Source organism: Kalmanozyma brasiliensis (genome assembly GCF_000497045.1).
Source record: "Kalmanozyma brasiliensis GHG001 unplaced genomic scaffold PSEUBRA_SCAF24, whole genome shotgun sequence".
NCBI lineage: Eukaryota > Fungi > Basidiomycota > Ustilaginomycetes > Ustilaginales > Kalmanozyma > Kalmanozyma brasiliensis.
Window position 1 is genome coordinate 13,691 of NW_015961964.1, and position 21,073 is coordinate 34,763.

Below are 21,073 nucleotides of genomic sequence, written 5' to 3' on the forward strand. Positions count from 1 at the left end.
CCCCACCACGTCCGTCACGGAAGGACCTGCACCCGTCAAGACCTCGTTCGCTGCCAGCCTCATGAGCGACCTACGCATTCACGCGGCACTCTCGCCGCGGGTCGCTGTTCTTTCCAGTCCCGACGTCGACCGCGTTGTGCAGGTCAACGGCATCCCAGATCTTCCCACGTTGCTACGGCCTTTCGAGTCTTCCGTCGAGCGCCTTTCGGTACGCACCTCGCAGCTGGAGACTCGCATCTGCGATCGCTTCCCGCTTCGCTTCGATCCCTACTCGCTCTTCAATCCCGATGTAGCTCGTACTATCGGCTCATCAAGCTCGCAAGCCGCACCGAGACCATCAGCGGCTGGTCAATCGCACGAAGAGCTGCTGGATCGTGTCAACCATCTGATCGCGAGCAACATCAAAAAGTGGGATGCCCAAGTACCAAGGCTCGGGTCGAACGCAGGACAGGTAGCGGAAGCGCCTCAACAGCAGGACGAAGACGGAGATGACAAGCCGAAGCGTGGTCAAGCCTTGGACGAGACTTTGGTCAAGCTTCAACAAGGTTCGCTCGAAGAGACCGCACCATGGTTTGCCGCCGTCCAGGAACTTGTCTTCGCTCAAAGAACGATAGCAAAGCACGAGACTTTCGGTCATCCAATAGCCGTCCTTCTCGCTGTCTCGTCTGCTTCTCCCGATCCGATGAACGATTTCGCCAAGCTGTACGAGGCTGCCACCCAATCTTCGCCCTTTCCAGCTCATCCGTACATCAATGCAGACACGCTCAAATATTACGTGCTCATTCACGATGTTCGCACCTCAGGATCGGATCTCGCCGCCTCAAAGGAGATCTTGGAGCAAATCAAAAAGACGTACGGCCTTCATTGCTGTCTTCTGCCCATCAACAGCGCCTCGGACGATCGAACTGCACCGCTCGCTGAGCTGGCTGCGCTATGGTCGCCCTATATACCCTCGATGCCAATGTCACCTGGACCCAGGAGCCTAAACTCTGACTCGATACCCTCTGATCTGGCCATGATGCTGGACGAGGAGGATGTCAAGCGCATCAAGGGCTTCATTCGCGAGCTCACAGCTCAGTCGATCGTCCCTTTCATGGAGAGATACGTTCAACACACAGGCGAGCACCTTGCCAACTCTCGCAAAGGTCTCACCAACAGGCTATTTGGCGCCTCTCGAAAGCTTTTCGGCGGCGTTGCAAGTATCAGTGGGTCCAGCGCCGACAAGAGTGGATCATCAGCCGCCGGAGGCCTTTCAACAGCAGGCGGCTACGATCAGCAGCACGAATTCTATCCGCACACATCCATCGAGGCTCAGACACGCCGACTTGCCGACTTTGCCTTCACAATACGAGACTACAAGCTGGCGGCTTCCATGTACGATCTCGGACGCAAAGATTTTGCCAACGACAAGGCGAATCGGCATGCCGCAGGGGCGACAGAGATGTTCGGATTGTCGCACTTGATGATCATGTTCACCTCACGGTCTGCACCCATCGATGTCGACAGCTACTTGGCGCAGGCTTGTTACGAATACGGTCTGCGATCGACCGCTCGCGCTAACGAGCCGCTCACCGAAGAAAACCACGCCTTGCGGGCTACGCTGCTCTACTACGAGGCATACCGCATGCTGGGATACTTGCGACCCGCACCGGCCGGCCTGCTGCGCATGTCGCAAAGATCGGACGAGGTGCTGGCTCCTCTTCTGCTGGAACAAGCTGCGCTGGCTTGTCTCCAGCTAAGACCTGAACCATCGCTGCGCAAATTTGGGCTGTTCAACATCACCGCTGCTCACAAGTATCAAGCGTGCGGGCAAAAGGTGCTCTCGCTGAGGTGTTACGCCCAGGCTGCGGTCATCTACCGCCAAAAGGGCTGGTCTTTGATTGAGAACCATCTCGAACACGAGCTTGGCATGCAAGCCTACAACGACGGCGACTCGGATGTTGCAGTAGCGCATCTCATCAAGCTGATACGACCAAGTGTCAATTCGAGCGCCGAACACGAACGCTTCCTCCAAGACGTCCAGACGGCGTACAAGTACTCCGGTCAAGCAGAGCAGGGTGCTGGGATTGCGGGATCGAAGACTCTTGCTCTTCCCTTTCCCATCTTTGACACTGCAAGCGCTGCCTTGCGCTTTGTGCCAGAATCAAGCGCTTCCGCAACTTCAGCCATCGATGATGCCGTTTGGGACAAGCTGGAACGCGACCTAGTGGATCATGGTCTCGGCGAACGCACGCTTCCGGACGGCTCAAAGCAACGACGCAAGAGACCTACGAGCCAGACGTCTACGCAGGCCAGGCAGGTGCCCATCGATCAGGTGTTTTGGCTCGATGTTGCTGTGCGGAATCCGTTAGCCATTGATCTCGCCATGGACGATATCCGTCCGGGCCTGCAGATCGACGGCCCTAGGTCTAACGACGCAGCTGGCGTCTCACTCAGCGACGATCAAGTTGAAGTTAACGACGCTGGCAAGATCGTGCTCGGTCCGTTCGAGCATCGTCGAGTCAGGGTAGCGCTTCGCGTCAGAGAGGAGTTCAAGAGTCTGCGTATCGCCAGTGTGGCTTTCAGATTGGCTGAAACGATCCATCTGGTTCAGCACCTGGACAAGAAAGGGCCGCGCCTGAACAGCACGAAGGAGCACAAGACCTCGACCGTCTACGGCCCTGACCTCAGCTTGGCTGTCTCTGTTCATGGTCCTCGACCAACGCTCACCGCACAGATCCTCGATGTCCCGCAGCAAATGTACGTGGGCGAGCAGGTGCGGCTCAAGGTGCTGCTCAAGAACGAGGGCAGCACACGGATTGAGGATCTGCGTGCGTTGTGCGATCAGCCAGAGTCGGCGACATTTCAGGCGGAAGGATCGTCCTCCGTCACGGACAGCGAGGCTTACACGACGTCGAACCACCTTGGCACGACCTCTCCTCAACTTGTGACAAGTGCCCCGCTCGAAGCAGGGCAAGAGCTGGAGATCGGAGTGATCGTGCGGCCATCTCAGTTGGGGAGCGTGAAGCTGGCTTGGCTGCTTCCCTTCTCGTCCGAGGACGGCGAGACGTACCTGTCTCGACTGGCTTTCGCCACGGAAGTTTCGCCTGCCGTACAGCTCAGTGTCATTACGAGGCCTCATCGCGGTACGGCGTGCTTGCATGAAGCCGTGATCGAAGCGAGGAACTTGTTGACGCACGACGAAGTGGGAATCGATTCAATCTCGATGCTCGGGCCGCACTGGAAGCTCGCCGGCAGTCTAACGGAGAGAGCACCAGCTATCGTGATTGCGCCCCTGCAGATCTGGCGGGGTCGGCTGCAGATCGAGGCGGTACAAAGTCAAGGCGAGGACGACAATAGAGAGCAATTCACGGCGACGAAACTGCAGGATCTGCTGCTGAGCAGAGACACTCGTCGACCTCTGCCATCCGGTGTCAAGGTGCGCGTGTCGCAGCAGTCGTATGGCTCCCGCACCGACAGCAAGGGTACTCCCACATGGTCACCCTCGCTCCACGCAGAAGCACGCAAAGTGTGGCGCATTCGATCGCTGGCGTCCACCTTCCCTACCATGACGGCACGCGACCGGCTGGGCGCGTTCACCTCGTGGGAACCTCGAGACCTGGATGTGGTGCTACACTTCAGTGTCAACGCGGCAGTTTCCTCATCGAGACGCGTCGGTCAAGCGCAAGTATTCGGCCTTCAACCTGGCCCACTTCGTAGTCAAATCCGCGCCATCACGCATCCACGCCTCGACGACACGCCAAGCAAAGGTGGACAGGTGCGAAGCCTGTACGCCGAGACGATCAAGGAGAAAGCGAGTTTGCTGCAAAACATCCTTTCGAGCCGCATCAACGCGGAGCAGTGTCCTGCGGTGGTGCACGTCGACAGCGTGCCGTCATCTGATGGAGAGAGCACGAGGAGGTACACTTTCGTGGTGCGCAACTTTTCAGATCGCTACGAGGTCAGTGTCGAGATTCAGCTGCTGGATGAGGCGGCTGGCGACGGCTGGGTGGGAAGGAAGACGTTGCGGTGCACGCTGCGTCCAGGGGCCGTGGCAGAGCTGGGAGCAAAGCGGAAAGGAGAGGCCAAGGGAGGTGCGCCACGCTTCGTCGTCGTCACCGAAGCGTTCCTCACGGATGGTGAGCAGACGAAGGAGTTGATTGCGCGCTACGCAGAGCAGTACTGATGGACGCTGCTCACCAATACACACGCTGCAATTACATATCCCAATAAGGGACGTATTGTCGCGATCATCCTGACTGTGTCCCGTGGGAGCTCCCTCTGTTCCCCAGCATGACGATGCTCGCCATGGACAATCGAGCCAAGACAACACAATAGGCACAAGCGGGGTCAGAACAAAAGGACGACCAACTTTCGAGCTCCGGAAAACTCTGGGGTCGGCTGCAACTCGAGCACCAACAAAATTCGCGATGAGAGCAAGAACCCTTGACGGCCCGCTGCACGAAACGCGAGCACGCGGGCAGGAAATCAATTCGGTCTGAGTTCGGTTACGGTGTGCGGGCCAGGTACCCAGCAAGAGGGACGTTTCGAATCTGATGTTGGTCGTATCTTTGCCATGCTGGGTCGTCGAGCTCTGCACTGGGCTTGAGAGAGACGATGGAGCAGCGTGGGTGTGAGATGAGCCTGACGGTTGGACGCTTCTGGTTGGCTGCCCCGATTGCCTGATTGCCGCACCTTCGACTTGCAGATGCGTGCATCAGACCACCTCGCTCTGCTCTTGGTGCTCTCTGTCATGTACGTCTCGCGGTCGAGCGCACTTGTGCAGCGCGGGCGAACCACGGAAAATCGCTTCCGTCTCTCCTCTCGTCTTGACCATTTGTTTGCTCGCCCGCTGCCACGCCGATCAGTGGGGTTCAATCTTCTCTGAAAAGTCGTCTCTGGAGCTTGATCGCATGCCGTGAATAAACCAATCCACCGCTCATTGTTCAATGCTCGTCTGACCTGCTCGCAGTAGAATCGTACAGACAACCGCGGACCGGTGTCTATGAGTTGGCTGCGGTTGTGGAAGAAAAATTGTCTCACAATCAATTTTTTTGTTGACTCGAACCTTTTGGCTGGCGAGAGGCCCAGGGTCCCGCGGCAATTTGCTGCTCCTTTTCCGCCTCTCCGCCTCTCGCCTAAGTGCCTCTCTCTCTCTCGAGACTGGGAAGCGAGGGGCCTCACGGCTACACACACGCTGCGCCCTCTCTGCTTGGCCTGCTGCTGCTGCAGGTGAGAAAAACTCGGCTTGAACCCTTTCTTTTGGCGGACGATTCTTCCTTGCAGCTTGGACCAAGGCCAAGGCCCAGGCGACTCAGCTGTCCTGACCGTCAAATTTACCTCCAAACGAGTTCGGCCCTGCATGGACGGTCACTTGATCGAGCCTCGACTTTGCTCTTTCTTGGTGTGGTATTCCGCAGTGTAAGGCTCCTCACGATCACCATCACTCTCAGACACCCCGCCCTGATCGACACCAACGCGGCCCTCGAAGCCTCTGTAGATACACCCTCGTCGACCTTGCTTGGTGATCCGCAGCGTGTTCGGTCACGCTTGCGACAGCAGACTTGACCTGCGCTTACTTCTTCGACTTCGGCCTTTTGCCTACATCGACGCTACCAGAGCTAGAGGCAGTCACACAGACCGGCACTTCCAACAAAGACGCCGTGTGCTCTCACGGTCTCTCCTTACTGCTCGACTCCCGGTCAACGAGCTTAACCCTATCCCACCAGCAATTACCACGCCGACGGCTCATCCGCTTCATTTCGGCAGGGCATTCACCGCTTCATTCGGGTCGCTTGTTCTCACGCTTTCCACACACGCTCTACCTCGATCAGCTTGATTTCGCATCTGCCGACTCCGGCGAGAGCTAGTTGTCACTGCGACGGCTCGTCTGCACCCATCGTCACTCGTATCACTCACCAGGGCGCATCCAACCCGGCACTGCCGATCAAGGACACTTCGTCTCTCTGTCATCACAGAGGGCAGATCGGTTCGCTGCTGCTCTGCCAGGCAGTCAGTGACCGCTCTTCAGCCATCATCGCTGGCTCCCGCCAACATTCTCTCAGGGAAGCACAGCAGGGACTGCTCAGTAAAATCGACGGCAGAGAGCTGCCTCGGCATCTCCTCGCATTCATCTAGCGCCCCTCACACCAGTCTGACCTTCGGACCCCGCTGATCATTCCCTTCAGCAACAGCAGCAAGCAGAATCGTCTCTGATCACCCGTTATAGCCAACCCAGTCTGTTTGACGGTGTTCACGCCCTAGTCGCAACTCGGCAACAACAATGGCTCCCCTACTGCTCAAAGTCAAAGGCAACAAGTCCTTCAGCCCCTTCTCCAACCTGCACGATGAAGAGTCTTTGACACGCACATGGCGCGTATGCACCAAGGTCGCCGCCCATCTCGAACAGGGTCAACGTCTCGAGAACCTCAGTTGGAGGCTATGGTACCTCCACGACCTCATGGTAGAGAATGACGATGTCAAGAGCAGGCGCGACTTCAAGAAGCTTTCCAAAAGCACAGGAGAGAAGCTCGACCGTGACAAGGGTCGCGCCATTGGCGAACTCACTGCTCCGCCTTTCCGCAAGACCGACTCCGGCGAAGCACTCCGCCAAAAGGCCGTCGAGCGTCAGAAGCTTCGCGCCCTCGCCGTCGCCAAGCTCCAAGGCAAGTTCCGCAGTGGTGGCAAGCAAAGCATGAAGGAGATGCAGCACACCTTCGCGCTCGACCCCGCCGTCAACTTTAAGCAGACTACTGTTGGAAACAAGGACGCATCCAAGGAGTACGCACAGATGCAGCGCCAAAACGGTCCTGTGGGCACCACCAGCAAATTCCCGCTCACCCTCTCGCCTCAGTCTTCTTTCAGCAACACACGCAACGATGCTTTTGCATCGACGTTCGATACGCAGACCGACACGAGCATGCTCGACACAGCGGGTAGCTTCGACCACATCATGGCCAGTGCTGGGCTAGGAGATCTGGGCACCGCATCGGGCGGGTACAGGCTCGAAGACATCGAAGCGGCCGAGCGAGACCTGCTCCTCAATCATCATATCGACCTCGATGCTCCCCTTGACAGTCTGCTTGCAGGGCTAGGCAACATGGAGGATGTGCAGATGGATTTGGCAGATCTCGGTTTGCCCGTCACCGACTTGCCCAACTTCAACGCTCCCTTCGACCAGAGCGTGTCCGAAATGCTTGCACCCCAGAATCTATCGACGGCTGCTTCGACTTCCAACCGTCCGACAGGACCAGCCAAGCTGAAGCAAATCAAGAGGAAGAAGACCGACCCCCAACCACAAAAGGTGGCATCAGAGCTCGCAAGGAAGAAGGCAGAAGAACTTCGAACCATGCGCAAACTGGCAGAACAGACTCAGCGCACGCACATTCAGAACACCTCGAGGCCCGAGTCGAAAGAAGGATCGCCGGAGGGAAGCGTGGGAAGCAGTTGGAGCGTACCGAACGGCGAAGCCCAGCCTGACTGGCTCAATTCGGCCACGTCGCTGTACGGCACCAACCTTGGTCACTCTCAGAGCTTGCCGGAGGGTGCTCACCTGCCCCTGTCTGGGTATGGCGCTGCCAACAACCTACACATCGACACTTCAGTATCAACCGTTCAAGCTGGTGCCATGAGGCCGCCGCTCTTTGGTGCGCGCGGTACATCGGTGTCTGTACCCACCACTCCCTTGCTCGCGCCCGAAGCTGGACCCTTCCAAGGTGCTGACCGACCCGTCGACTCGCTCTCGGCACCTTCGTCGCCGACTCTGCGGCCCGCTCTCGCCAACATCGGCCGATCGGGATCGAGCCCTGGTCCGTCCACCAGTGGCAGCAACCTCAAAGCAGCCATGAAGAGACACTCGACGGATGGCGCCTTGATCGGCGCCGATGGCCTGCCCAAGCCCAAGGGACGTGGTCGTCGTAGCATCGCCGGTTCGATCGCCTTCACCGCCATCAACCCGGACCTCAACAACAAGAGGCCAGATGGTCTGCCGGCGGGGAGCAGCACACCCAGTGCCTCGTTCGCATCCGGAAGTGCGCACCCCACGCAGGCGCAATGCACTAATTGTGGCGCCACATCGACCCCGCTCTGGCGACGTGATCCCAATGACTTGCTGCTTTGCAATGCCTGCGGTCTCTATCTGAAGCTGCACAAGACACCTCGACCCAAGAGTCTCAAGAACCACCACAGTCACTCGCACTCGGGCCACATCACGCCATCTGCGACGCCGGGTGGCGCGTCTGCCCCTGGATCCAGAGCCGGATCGCCGTCGCGCCCCGGCTCGCCCAGCGCTGAGGACATGATGTCGTGCTTCAACTGCGGCACCTACACGACGCCGCTGTGGAGGAAGGACGATGCGGGTCACACGGTCTGCAATGCTTGCGGACTGTATCTCAAGCTGCACAACGAGCATCGACCCGTGACGATGCGAGCCGACGTGATCAAGAAGCGATCGAGGTACGACGAGAAGCGAGGCCGCGCTTCGGCAGCCAGCTCCCGACGCACCTCGCCGCAACCGCAGAGCGCGACTTCGGCACCTGATGTTTCCATTCCGACCGGCTCGCTGCGGCTGGACGAGCCCATGGCGGTCGACAAGCCGAATCGGGCCAAGTCCAATTCGGTCACCTTCCAGCTGCAGCCCGAGATTCGAGGGATCGACACGGCGTCAGCTTCGGCGCCGTCCGCGTCGTCCGTGTCGGCTCCAGGATCCGCTTCTTTCCCTGGATCTGGATGGCCATCGCTCGGCATGGGAACGGAGAACAACCGTGGAAACCCGAACATCGCACATCAGCTCAACGATGCCTTTGCCACGGCTGTCAACCGCTTTTCGACGGGTGTGCCTATCCAGCCGCAGCAGCAACAGCAGCAACAGCCGAGCACATCGCCCGTGCCTGCTACCACGGAAGGTGCCCCCTCCTCCTCATCAGCACCATCGCAGTTCGGCTGGTCCCCATGGTCGCACCCGCAACAGCAACCGCAACAGCAACCATCAGGCCCACCCTCCATGTCCGGCTCGAACAGCACCCCGGCTTCATCCACTGCATCGGCCACCTCGCCGCCCATCCCGCTCAACGTCACCGCCGCACCCGGCCAAACGGACATCCAAACCCTCCAAGCGGCCTTCTCGGCCCACCCCGCGTTGGCATACGCAGTGCACCAGGCGGCTGAAAAGTTCCCCGCCTTTTTCGCGCAGAACCCCATGGGCGCTACCGCGTCCGTTGCTGCCGCTGCGGGGATTCATAATCCGTTTGCGAGCGCGTTTCTGCCCCCCGGCGGCAACACTGGTGAGCCCGCGGCGAGAGGAGGGGAAGAGTTGGGCAACACCGTTGAGATCGCCGGTGGTGTGGGTACGCCCAGCAATCTAGGTGGGGACAGCGTCATGTTGGATCTGGCTACGCCTGGGTCGATGGGTCGGCCAGGGAGCAGTAATGGACCGAGTGGGAGGGAGATGTTAGGGGAGAGTGTGGATTTGGGTGAGGGGGGGACGCCACAGGGTGGCAGCTGGTGGTGAAAATAAGCCAGGAGATGGAGGAGAAGGTGACAGTCACATGCGAGTATCAATGGTGATCTTTTATGCATCGTCCACTTTGTGCACGTTGAGATCGCATACCTGTGATGAGCTTTGCCCCACCGGAACAGGTTCCTAACAGTCATCTGCCGTTGCTTGAACTGGATGACATTTCGTTGGCTTGATTTCGAATAGCGATCTTGTGAAGACGTTCGCGATCATCAAGTGTGAGCCGTTGCTGACAGTCCGAGTTGTCGAATTGGACGACTCCCGTCGAATTCGCGATCTTGTGATGTAACGTTTGGAAAATCTTCACTCCATCCCTTCTGGACCGTCAGCATGCTGGATCATCTCTCGGTTTCTGGTGGACTGCGAGGCACCTTGCGTCGCCACGAAAACCCGCCGCACCTGGTGATTGAGCTTGCTTGGGCTCCATCATTCCATCTCATCGCAGATTTGACCGAGAAAATCATCTCTGCTGTGGCTGACGCCGATGGCCCTTCGTCGCCACGTCAGACCTTGTGGTTGAGCTTGGTCTGTCTCGTTCCAGCTTATCGTAAAGTCTCTTCTCACAATCCTACACACCACCTGTTGACCTCGAAAGGGGGCATGCATCGCCACGCAGCTGCGCCGACTTGGAATTTTCTTGTGATGAGCGCTGTCTACATGTCTTCGAGTGGTGTGCCCTGCATTCTTGGTTCGCTGCCCAACCTCTGGAGCACGCAAAGAGGGCGTTTTGCGGCTGCGCAGTTGCACCCACGAACGTCATCCTCCCGATGCGGACGCATTAGCGCTCCGACGCCGTCCACAACCGCCCCAACTCAAGCACTCTCCTGCTCCTCAAATCGAACGCGGCTAGGTCGGCGTCGAAGTTCCTCCCCGCATCCTCGGTCGTCAGCACCTGGGATCGATAGCACAGTTCGACGTTGGCGCCGTTGGCCGCGCTCGCATGCGCCACCAGGGTCAATCTGGACGGTTCGGGAGGGGGAAGTCCCGGTCCGAGTCGGCGCGGAGGTTTTTTGATGGGCGAAGAGGGGGCTAGACGGGAGAGGGAGAGGTTCGTGAGGCTGACCACGTCCCCGGGTCGCAGTTGGGTTGGGGTGAACGTAGTGTGTGCATCAGGGGAGGAGGTAGAGGGGTTGGGGGTGGTCCAATCGCGCGCCAGACTGCCCCATAGTACAACTTGGAACAGACACCGCTCCGCGATCTCATCGACCAATTTCCACTCTGCGGACTCGGAATCGACTAGTCGCGGGACGGTGGACATGCTCCCGTCCATAACGAGCAGTTGTACCCTTTCAGTCCGCCCATCTCCCACGACGCTAGTGTGGGAGGCCGCCTCGGTGAATGCCCGGCTTCCACCCCGCAGCTCGCCTCTCCCAGTGAAGGATTTTGCTGCGGGAGGCGGAGGCTCGACAGCAAACTTCGAGCGAACACGCGAGGCCTCCCCCACCTCCTTGACTACGACTAGGAGGTTGACCCTGGAACTCACACCTCCGACCTCGCCAAACCGCGCCCGAGATCCCCCGGACGTCGGGGGCAGATAGTGTGAGGGGTTCGCCAGGATCCGCGAGACAGGCGTGATGGTCGACAATGCGAAATGCAACGTCGGCGGTGGGAGGATGGACTGCTGCGCCAGGGAGGACAGTGAGTCTTCCCGAAAGGCGAGCGAGTCGTGTGAGGCCGAAGTGGCGTTCATTGTTGGCAGCTTGTGTAGGGACGGTTCTGCAAGGCGGGTGGGTGCGTGGGGTATCGGCGCCGCGGGTCGGGCTGCGACAGCGGTTGGCATGGGGCCGACGGAGATCGAAGCGGAGGCCGGGTGCGGTTCAGACTCAGGAGGTTGTGCGAGGTGAGATGCTGTGGAGATGGATCCGATCGATGTAGACCCGCGTGAGCGTCGGAAGAATGTGAAGCGGCACGTGGCTTGCGGCGCACCAGCGGCGGGGACAGGTGGTCGAATCTGGAGTGAGGACGCGGACTGCGTGGCTGCCGAGGTGGACTCTGTGATGTCTGCTGCTGATGTGTTTGCGGGAATGGCTGCTGTTTGTGCCGATGCTGTCGTGTGAGTTGCGAGGCGAGAGGGGATGCCTGCGAGGAAGGCCAGATCGGACCAGTCTCTGTGCAGTTCTGGCTTGTGAACGATCGCGATGGTTGACGTCTCGGCCTCGACTGTGCCCAGTGGTATCGACCCGGACGTATGATCGTTCGCTTGTGTCGGCGGGATGACACTTTGTGATGCAATCGAGCGACTGCTTTCTCCCGCCTCTTCAGGAAGCTCCTCCTCGCTCTCGCTGTCCTCTCCAACCACCACCCGACTCTTGTCCTCTGCCGCTTCCGACTCCTCGTCCATGCTGATGCCTGCGGCCTTTTCTGCCGTCTGATTGCGACTTCTGTTCCCACTCGCTGTCTGGAAAACCACACCACGAGCTTCAGTGGGGTGCACCCGTCGCTCAGGCGTCTCGATGACCACCACGGGGCTCTCCCGTATCCTCACCCGTTTGAGCGCCCGACTCGCTTCCTCTCTGTCCCCGTCATCGACCGTAGCGACTCCAGCCTTCTGTAAATCCTCCGAGAGCACACTGACAGGCGCATCAGACAGCTCGGATCGCGCCAGAGACTCCTCGTCGAGCGGGTGGCCGTGCGGATCGACCGAGTCGGGGACGATCTCTGTCGTGTCGTTGCCGATTGGTCGCCTTTCGTCTGCGAGGGTTTGAGCCGGGAGGAATGGCGCATCGGAGGGCATGACGTACTCGTCTCCGTTCTCGAGCGGATCATCGTGGCTGCAACGTGGGTCCACGGAGTCGGGCACCGTCTCGACCGCGGCATCCTTCGAGTGTGTGGGCCGGGTCTCGTCGGCCAAGATGCGAGCTGGAGGTGCCACGTCGGATAGTGCGAGCGAGTCGTCCTGCTCGTCATCGATGAGCTCGTGGTAATTTGGATCAACTGAGTCGGGAACGAGATCGATATCGCCCTCGTCCTGGTGTGTGGGCCGCGTTTCGTCTGCCACCACTCGAGGTTGCGGCTGAGCAACCGTAAAGCTCGCCCATCCTCTCGAATGCGTCTGTGGCGCCGAATCGAACTGCGAAAGGCTGGGTGGGGGGAGAAAGACCAGGCTGCGCATGATCATCTCAGCGCCCACAAGGGTGTCATCTTTCCAGCGCGCCAAAGATGGTGGTGTGATGTGCTCGGTGGGACGAGGAGAAAAGGTGTTGTTCTCAACCAACACCCTCATCTCAAAAAAGTCCCCACTGCTCCACTTTTTTAAAAAACCCTGCATGCACCTGCATCTCTTCTCATCACCATCATCACCCCTCGAAGCACAGCTCACCCACTGGCCCGGCATGCAGGGCTTCAACATGGGCCGCTATCGGCCGCCCACCTCCGACCCTCGCACTGACGCCTTCAACACCACCAATCCGCTCTCTCGCCGCACCCGCCCGGACGGCGCGCTGGTGGTGCGATTCGAACTGCCCTTCAACGTTTTTTGCGCCCACTGCGCGCGGCATATCGCCCAAGGTGTACGGTTCAACGCGGAAAAGAGGCAGGTGGGCGAGTATCTGAGTAGCAAGATCTGGGGTTTCACGTGCAAGTGCACCTGTGGGGGAAGGTTTGAGATCCGCACGGACCCGGAGAACGCGAGGTATGTGGTTGGAGAGGGAGCCAAGAGGCAGGAGCAGGAGTGGGATCCGGAGGAGAACGGCGGGCATCCGATATACGATAGTGAAGCAAAGGCGGATGCCCAGGGGAAGCAGGACGCGTTTGCGGTGGTGGAGAAGCAAACGAAGGAAAAGTCAAAGGCAAAAGAGCGACAGAAGAGGCTTGAGGAGTTGGAACAGGAGCAGGAAAGGACGTGGAGCGATCCGTACAGTGTCAATGCCAGGCTGAGGAGCGGGTTCAGGAATGAGAAGCGCGCGAGGGTGGAGCAGCTGGGGAGGGACTTGGAACTCAAGCGGAGGATCGGGTGGAGTGAGGAGAGTGTGTTGGTGCACAGGACGCCGAGGTCGGACGTGCGAGATGGTAAGGCGTGGGAGGAAGCGAGGAGACGCACGAGGGATGCGAATGGAAGCAAAGCCGGATCTGCATCAACGAAGACCAATGACAGCAAAGCGAACTCGACGACTGCAGCACAGCGATTGCGGACGACGCTGGTCGCCAACACGGTCAAGAAGCAGGACCCCTTTCTGAGGCAGATGCGAACACAGACGCAGGCAGAGTCACGCTCTTCTTCTGCAGCAGCGGGCAAACGCAAGCTCGTGCAAACCCGGCCATCGTCCTCGTCACGGCCAAGAGACAGCTGAAAGGAAGTCCAACTCTCACCACACACTACAACAATGATACCCAACTGCACGATACCCATTCTTCATCTCGCATTATCGCATTCTCTAGTCATACAAAGGTCGTTCAACCAGTCCATCGTTGTGATCCGCTACACCTCGCCATCCGGTCGCTTACAGATCGGCTTCATCAGCTCATACCTCTGGCCCTCGCCAGCCTCCCCATCCACCAGCTTCAAATACAGATACAGCTTCTCGCGCTCGAACTTGACCACCACGGGATGCAACGACAGCCACTGCAACGCCCTCACCCTGAACCGCTGCCATCGCGTGTCGGTAGCATAGCCGTCCATGCGCTGCTCCCACCTGTATGCGGTGCGGACGACGACGCTGCCGTTCGAATAGGCTGTGCCACCGCCGGTGTAGTGCGAGGGTGTAACGGACGGGTTGGCTGTCATGCCCCACGAAGGGTCGTCTTTGTGATGCGACCCAGGATCGAGGGCATCCTTCTGCGGCAGTTGAGACCCGGAGGGCTTGTCATCGATGGTGGAAAAGTCTCGGCGTGTAGCGTGCGCTGCGTCGTGTCCGAGTCCGACTTTGATCGTCGCGGCTCGACGAAGGTCGGAGTCGACAGGGTCCAGGAATGGATTCTTGTCCGATTGCGGATCGGAGATGCGTCCGCCTTTGCGCTGGCGTTGCTGCTGGTCCGACCATCCTCGCCTCGTGTTGAGCGCCCTGCCGTCGTGATGACCAGCAAAGACGATCTCGTTGAGGTAAAAGTAGATCCGATTCAGCAGCCCTCGATTGAAGGGTCCGCCCTTGGCACCCTTCTTCTTCCACAATCCGCGCTTCTGCAAGAACTTCTCCAGCTCTTGCCTCGGCATCGGCCGATACGCGATCGACGTCGGGTACTGCGGTGAGAAGCTGCGTCGGTACTTCCTCAGCTGGCTGTAGTCGTTGCTGTTAAGTCGCCAGATCTCGTCGAACAAGATCCACCAGAAACGATGCACCGGCGAGCGGCTGATCGCAGCAAGACGCTCGTACATGAGCGTGATGCTGCCTTCGTACTCGATCGGCAGATTGCGCATGCTCCGTCCGCATCCAGTGTCGACCAGCGCCATACGCAACCCGAGAGGACTGAGTCCATCGTTGTCAAAGACGTCCGTCAAAAACGAGTAAGGCAAAACACGCTCCTTCCACTGCGCTTCGCGTTCGAAATGGCGCCGATACTTGCGCAGCAGCTTTTCGACCAAGGGGACTCGCTCGGCGATGAGCGTCTCGTTGGCTTGCAAGAAGCGCGAGAGTGCAGCGTTCATCTCAAAATCTTCGGTGAGACCAAAGGCTCGAGATGCACTCACTCGCACCAGGTTGCGCACCATGCTGATGGCACCAGAAGCTTCCTTCATCTTGCCGCTTTCGTAGGTGATCGAGACCTCGAATCCGCCGTCAAAGTTGTAGCCAGCCCAGTCGAACTCGCTCCGACGCTCGATCCTTAGCGTGCCTTCGACGTACGATATGGGCGTCGCCAGGACGTACTTGTCGCGTCTGCCTCCTGCAGTTCCCAGCACGCCGAACCTCGGCACTGTTTTGCGACGCTTCGAGATGCGTCCAAACATCTTGTCGACAAATGCCATGCCGCTGGTCGTATCACCGACTTGGATGTTCTCGACGTGCGGGCAAAACACCGTCTGGCCGTCCAAAGCACGCAGAGCTTGACGAACCATCTTCTTGGCCGTCACCTCGGGATCTGAGTTCTGCTCGATGTACGCCTCGAATTCTTGAATGCGCGTGAGTGTGACGGTGGCGTCGCCACCCTCGTCGTACTTGAGAATCAGAGTAGGTGGAAAGGGAACAAGGAAGGCTTTGCCAAAGTATGACATGACACCGGACGGAAAGGGCGGCTCTTGGGGTCGCCAGTAGGCATCGAGACCTGCAAAATCTCGCTGAATCGTAAAGAGGAGCTTCTGTCGATAGACTCCCTCTTGCGAGCGTGAGACATCGACTTCAGTCCGGTACGCCTCGATTCCGATCTGCTTGACGATCTTGAGGTTTTCGATGTGACGCTCGGCTACAGAGCCCTGGAAGTCGATCAAGTAGGGCGGCCACTTGTCCTCGTCCGACACGGAAAAGGCAATGGTCTGATCCAGTGGCATGTGATATTCGCGACCGCACAGGATGAGAATCGACAGTGTTTCCTCCCATACGCGACGCTTGATGTGCTTGGTGATGTCGAGCACGGGCGAGAAGATATCGATCGTGTAGTCGACGCGGCTCTGCCAGCGTTTGACCTGATGCGCAACGAAAGACATTCCGACCACAGCAAAGTAGATGTTGCCGCTGTAGGTGAAGCCCTGAATGATGTACAAGATTGTCGTGTTGTAGACTGTCGAGCCTTCGATGTTGAGAGCAACCAGCAGACCGATGGTAGCCGTCAGCACATAGCCGATACGAGAGACCATCTCGGACCGATTGCCGATCTTGTCGACGAAGGGTTTGAGCGTGAGGTGTACGCCAAGCAACGAAGCCATCACGGCAATAAGCGTGCTCTGCTGCACGATTAGCATGGTCCTTGTCGGAAACGAGCGGAAGAGGCAGTTGTCCTTGGCCAACACGCCGATGATGAGCAGGTTCGAGAGCTTGAACAGCAAAATGTAAAGCGGCTTGTAGTAGCCCCAGCGGCGATGGTACGAGTTATAAAGAAAGTTGAACGGCGATTTGTCGCGGTTCAAGAGGCGATGATAGTAGATCTGCATCTCTTCCTCACTGCGCTTCCGTCCGAGCTCGTTGAAGCGACTGACGTTGGGCAGCATATCTCTGATGGTCATCATGAGCTTGTATGGGTACCAGAGCGTGTAGAAGATCATGATGAGAACGGCCATGGGTATGATGATGTAGGCCCAATTGAACTCGTCCTTGCGCATCGTAGTGGTGTAGCAGAAGTCGAGAGGAGCATGCCAAATGTCGGGGTCGCCAAGCAAGGGTCCTGGATCGGGATGGTCGATACCGCCCTTGTATGGGTTTGGCACGGGCCAGAAATCGCTCGACCATACGATTGCATCGATGGCCAGCTTGCTGAGCGGCAAGTAGAGCAATCCGAGCACAAACACGAGGCACGTATTGGCGAAGCGGGTGCCTCGAGAAGCGCTCTTGTAGATCCAGCCTTGCGAGTCGTAGCCTTCGACGGTCTTGTTGGGATTGTGCGCTTTGGTCATGCGCCAAAAGCGCCACAGAGCCAGCGCTGTGATGACGATCCAGACCACAAAGAAGATGACGGCGTAGCCGAACACGGAGACGAGGTCGAACCCAAGGACGGCCGGCATCGTCTGCAGGAGGAACTTGAAGATCTTGCTCGCGGTGGAATTCGGGTCGCTGCTTGCGAAATACCGCTGAAAGTGAAGCTGGACTGTCATCATCTGGAAGAGATCTCGCAGAGACTCCAGACGTAGAATTCCGGCGGCAAAGGTGCTTCCCTCGACTCCGATGACGGTATCGAAGATGATGCCGAGCCAACCAACCGCCCAGATCCCACCGGGCGGTCTTCGAGGGCCGATGGCGTTGGATTTGAGCTCGTCGAGGCTGTTGTCTTTGAGGAGCATAAGAGGCGGGAACATTTCAGTGCGTGTCACTGGATCCGACTGTGTGGAAAGCTTGCTAGATACACCCTCGGAGGGCGGATGAGACATGGCGCTGCGAGTTGCAGCATTCTGACTGGCAGAGAGACGAGCAGAAATGCGGCTGGCCACTTTTTGCGCAGCAAGGGCATCATCGGCTTTGACGGTAGCATCGTCATCGCTATCCAGGTCACGCTCCTCCTTCGGATCGACTACGGTGATATCGTCCACGTCGTCGTCCTGGATGTTGGGCTGGCCTTTGCGGAGGCCAGTTACACCGACCATCAATGGATCTGTGTCGCCGTCTGCGTCTGCATCTTTGCTGCGGTTTGATCGCTTTGGCTTGGACACGCGCAACGAAGGGTCAGCCTGCTTTGCTGAACCAGCACCTCGACGGCGCCTAAGTCGGTGATTGTTTCGCGAAGCAGCTTCTGGTTCGATACTGGAGGTGTAGAGCACGGCGGGACAATTGATCTGACCGCCAGCTACCTCCAGCTGAGGGAGCTTGGAGCTGAAGCGAGATTTGGTCATGTCTGACTTTTTGATGCTGGACCCACCTGATGGCGAGGAACTAGCAGCCGCGTTGGCAGCTTGCAGGAGCATCTTCTCGTCCAGCCCGAAGAGTTGCTTCTCTTGATCTGTGCAGACCAGCATTGAGTCGGTGAAGAGGGGCTCGCCAAAGATGATGGGGTTCTTGAGATATTCTTCAAGGGCTGGGAGGTGGATTGGAGCTGCATCGCGACTGAAGACATCATCTGCCGAAACCGGGAGCAGGTTGTCGTCAACATCGGAGCAGACAAGGTTCTGTGTGATCTCGTTGGACACGAGGTCCTTCCATACAGTTGCCTCAGCTCTGACTGCGGACGTAATTGGGTGTCTGTTCTCGGCTGGTGATTTGGGAAGCAATGGGATGCTGCTTTGATCTTCGGCAGACCAAGCCTCTGGGCTTTGAACCCCGGGGGTTGTGGGCGAAGTGACAGGCAGGTGAGAACTCGAACGCTGTGGTATCGACGCTACTTTGTCAGGAATTATACGGCGGAAGTGGGAAGGAAGGAAGGTGTTTGCGCCCAGGGATACTTTGGCATCAAGGTCAAAGATGTGACCGCTGCTCAAGCGCTTTCCCAAGCCATCCTTGTCTATCGTGAGCTCGAGATGCGGTCTGGCGGTTCGAGGAGGTTGACTGCTTGCCTGGATGGGTATCGATGCACGGGATGGCTGCGGCGGTGCAGAAATCCGAGAGGGAGATGATGCAGAGGCTGGAGGACACGAAGCGGTTGGCGGAAAGACAGGTGTGCTTGTTGCAGTTGGTTCAGGTGTGTGAGTAGCCTGTGTACGCCTTGACAAAGCGGTGTCTATCTCGCGAGGCGCAGGTGCTGTGAGAGGGGCCGATATAGTGTCGCGTAGAAGTGGAGTTTTCGAGACGATGGTGTCGACGCTTGATTGTGGAGTGTCTGTTGTGGTATCGCTGATGGGCGAGGGTATAGTCTGAGCTGGCGGAACCGAGCGAAGGGGGACGAGATGACGACGTTGATGAGGTCTAGTTGGAGAAGCCTGCTGAGGATTTGACCGAGGGTCTGCACGTCGAGGAGACTGAGGCGAGGATTCAGCTTGTGGCTTTGACGACTTTAGATGGGATGGAGACGCACGAGCATGGTCTGGTGGTAGGCCATACCTGGGGGTCCAGTCGAGCGGGCCAAGGGTGCCATTAGTGGCATTGACCGCATTCGCACGGAGGGCGTGATGAGCTGGAGATGGATTGAAGTCGTTGATGCTCAACGATGGGCTGGTAGGAGCTGGTTGAGGAAGAGCCGAGGCTGAGGATGAAGGAACTGGCTGCACCTCCCACCTGGATACGAGCTGCTGAACACTGGCAGAGCGAGGTGCTCGGAGTGACAGACTTGAAGGTCTCGGTGGCGGACTGTGTTTGTGACCGGACGAGCTGCCTTGCCTGAGCTCGTTTGGAGGCGGCATGGCTGAGTCGATGGGTGCTGAGCCCGACAAGAAAGCTCTCTATATTGTCACGACATGGATTGGCGAGGAGCGAGCTTCGCCGCTGACAGAGGCTGGAGGGAAAGTCCGAGCGGCTGGGTGATGAGAATGTGATGGTTGCGAGTGACGAGGCAAAGTCTCGAGAGCTGGCGGAGTAGCCGGTCAATCAGAAGCGGATTGGCCGATATTGGGCAGTTGTCGCGCACATGACCAAATTTGACCCTGCATGATCAAGCTTCAAACAGCAGCAGCGAGACCAACACACGTCGTCGAGCACTTGTCACTTAGCGCCTCGAGATGAGATCTGTCATGTCGAAGCGACCCCACATTAGCAAAGGGAGCACGTTGCGCCATGAAGAGGCCCAAACGAGACGATTCTCAGGAGCAAAAAGGATAAAAGGACGAGACCAACACCTCGCCTCGTGCTCCCAGCCTGCAAGGTCGATCTTTTGGCGAGAACTGACTCAGGGGCTGCAGCGAGACAGAGACGAGACCCTGGTTGGGCTGCAGCGCGACCCTCGCGTCTTGGTCCTCTTGCCAAAACAAGCAGTTACAGCCCTCAACCCCGAGCTGCAGCCTCTGCAATTTCGAATGCAGCCGGCGGAGCGAATTTGAAGAATGTGTTTGTAGAGCGTTCTAACATCTCGACCCAAAATTCAGGTGGAGGCGAAACAGCAAAATGACGTTTTGAAGCAGCAAAGCGACCTTCCGCTGGAAATAGCTTTTTGAGCAACACGCGGCTCTCTACTGCCAGGCTCAGCAGCACAAAGGGACAGCGAGAACTCAGCCCAACCCACGATGCAGACCAGGACCCTGAAGCAGCAGCCTCTGGCAGTGCAGTGCAGTGCAGCCGCACGGCTATCTACGCCTCGTGCCCTTTCTCTCGACCATCATCATTACAGCCTTCCTTTGTTACAGACCGCAACCTCACCAAATCTCACACGAACCCATCATGTCTGACGCAAACAACCAGAACAAGGGCGAGGAGCAGTCCTTCACCATCCAGCCCCACCCCGCTACCAGTAAGTTGGCAGCTTGCATGTTTGCAGCATGCTTCATATCCGTGCAGCTCTGGTTCATCCGCTCACAATCTCTTTGTTCTTGCTTCTCACAGCCAACGACCCTAACCATGACCCCGCTCTCGGTGACAAGCAGAATGCTTTCGGTGGCAAGCCCGGCCCCGCTGTCGTCAACACTGAGCAGCTTGAGGAGCCTGCTAGTAAGTGTCATGATTGATGCTCACCACGACTTGACACCAATGCTGATCATCTTTCTGCCTTGCCTTTCTCATCTGTCAGGCCGAGAGGAGCTTGCCAAGCGTTCCGCCGAGCTCAACAAGTAGACGAGGGTCAGCCAGCTGGATTGCGTGATAAGCGGTCACAGGTGCCTCTGCCCCAAACGGACGGCATCAAGCGACATCTCGACATTCTTGTAGCCTACTTTGCTCTTTATCAATACGATTCACTCCGATGGACCGAACGCGACTGCGCGGCATGTCCGCGTACGCATTGACGTGCCGCTTTGCGCCTCGCCGACAATGAACATAGGAGCCACGGATCTCATACGCGACAGCGCAGACACGACAATACCAGCGGCAACGTCCGACGCGCTTGCGCCCACTTCACTTCATGACATGCTGCGTACAAAGGGAAGCCTCCATTGTCATGTCGGACTTCCCTCCGTTCTTTCGCGCCGATCTGTCCCTTTGTGCATGC

At 58.1% G+C, this 21,073-nt stretch overlaps 6 protein-coding genes across 6 annotated transcripts; 4 read left to right on the forward strand and 2 right to left on the reverse strand.

Annotated features, from left to right (window-relative positions):
* Positions 1-61: 61 nt before the first annotated feature.
* On the forward strand, positions 62-4,165 carry PSEUBRA_003655 (TRAPP III complex, Trs85; the record flags this gene model as incomplete). The annotated part of the gene is made up of 1 exon (XM_059465125.1): positions 62-4,165. The coding sequence occupies one exon, from the start codon at positions 62-64 to the stop codon at positions 4,163-4,165; it is 4,104 nt and encodes a 1,367-aa protein (XP_059321424.1).
* Positions 4,166-6,262: 2,097 nt separating this feature from the next.
* PSEUBRA_003656 (uncharacterized protein) lies at positions 6,263-9,487 on the forward strand (the record flags this gene model as incomplete). Its single annotated transcript, XM_016436740.1, has 1 exon — positions 6,263-9,487. One exon carries the CDS (start codon positions 6,263-6,265, stop codon positions 9,485-9,487), a length of 3,225 nt encoding a protein of 1,074 aa, XP_016291852.1.
* Positions 9,488-10,271: 784 nt separating this feature from the next.
* On the reverse strand, positions 10,272-12,605 carry PSEUBRA_003657 (uncharacterized protein; the record flags this gene model as incomplete). Its single annotated transcript, XM_059465131.1, has 1 exon — positions 10,272-12,605. One exon carries the CDS (start codon positions 12,603-12,605, stop codon positions 10,272-10,274), a length of 2,334 nt encoding a protein of 777 aa, XP_059321425.1.
* Positions 12,606-12,825: 220 nt separating this feature from the next.
* PSEUBRA_003658 (CWC16 protein) lies at positions 12,826-13,782 on the forward strand (the record flags this gene model as incomplete). The annotated part of the gene is made up of 1 exon (XM_016436741.1): positions 12,826-13,782. The coding sequence occupies one exon, from the start codon at positions 12,826-12,828 to the stop codon at positions 13,780-13,782; it is 957 nt and encodes a 318-aa protein (XP_016291853.1).
* Positions 13,783-13,910: 128 nt separating this feature from the next.
* Positions 13,911-18,023, reverse strand: PSEUBRA_003659 (uncharacterized protein; the record flags this gene model as incomplete). Its single annotated transcript, XM_016436760.1, has 1 exon — positions 13,911-18,023. The coding sequence occupies one exon, from the start codon at positions 18,021-18,023 to the stop codon at positions 13,911-13,913; it is 4,113 nt and encodes a 1,370-aa protein (XP_016291854.1).
* A 2,287-nt stretch (positions 18,024-20,310) lies between these two features.
* Positions 20,311-20,700, forward strand: PSEUBRA_003660 (uncharacterized protein; the record flags this gene model as incomplete). The annotated part of the gene is made up of 3 exons (XM_016436742.1): positions 20,311-20,380; positions 20,473-20,577; positions 20,657-20,700. 3 exons carry the CDS (start codon positions 20,311-20,313, stop codon positions 20,698-20,700), a joined length of 219 nt encoding a protein of 72 aa, XP_016291855.1.
* Positions 20,701-21,073: the final 373 nt, after the last annotated feature.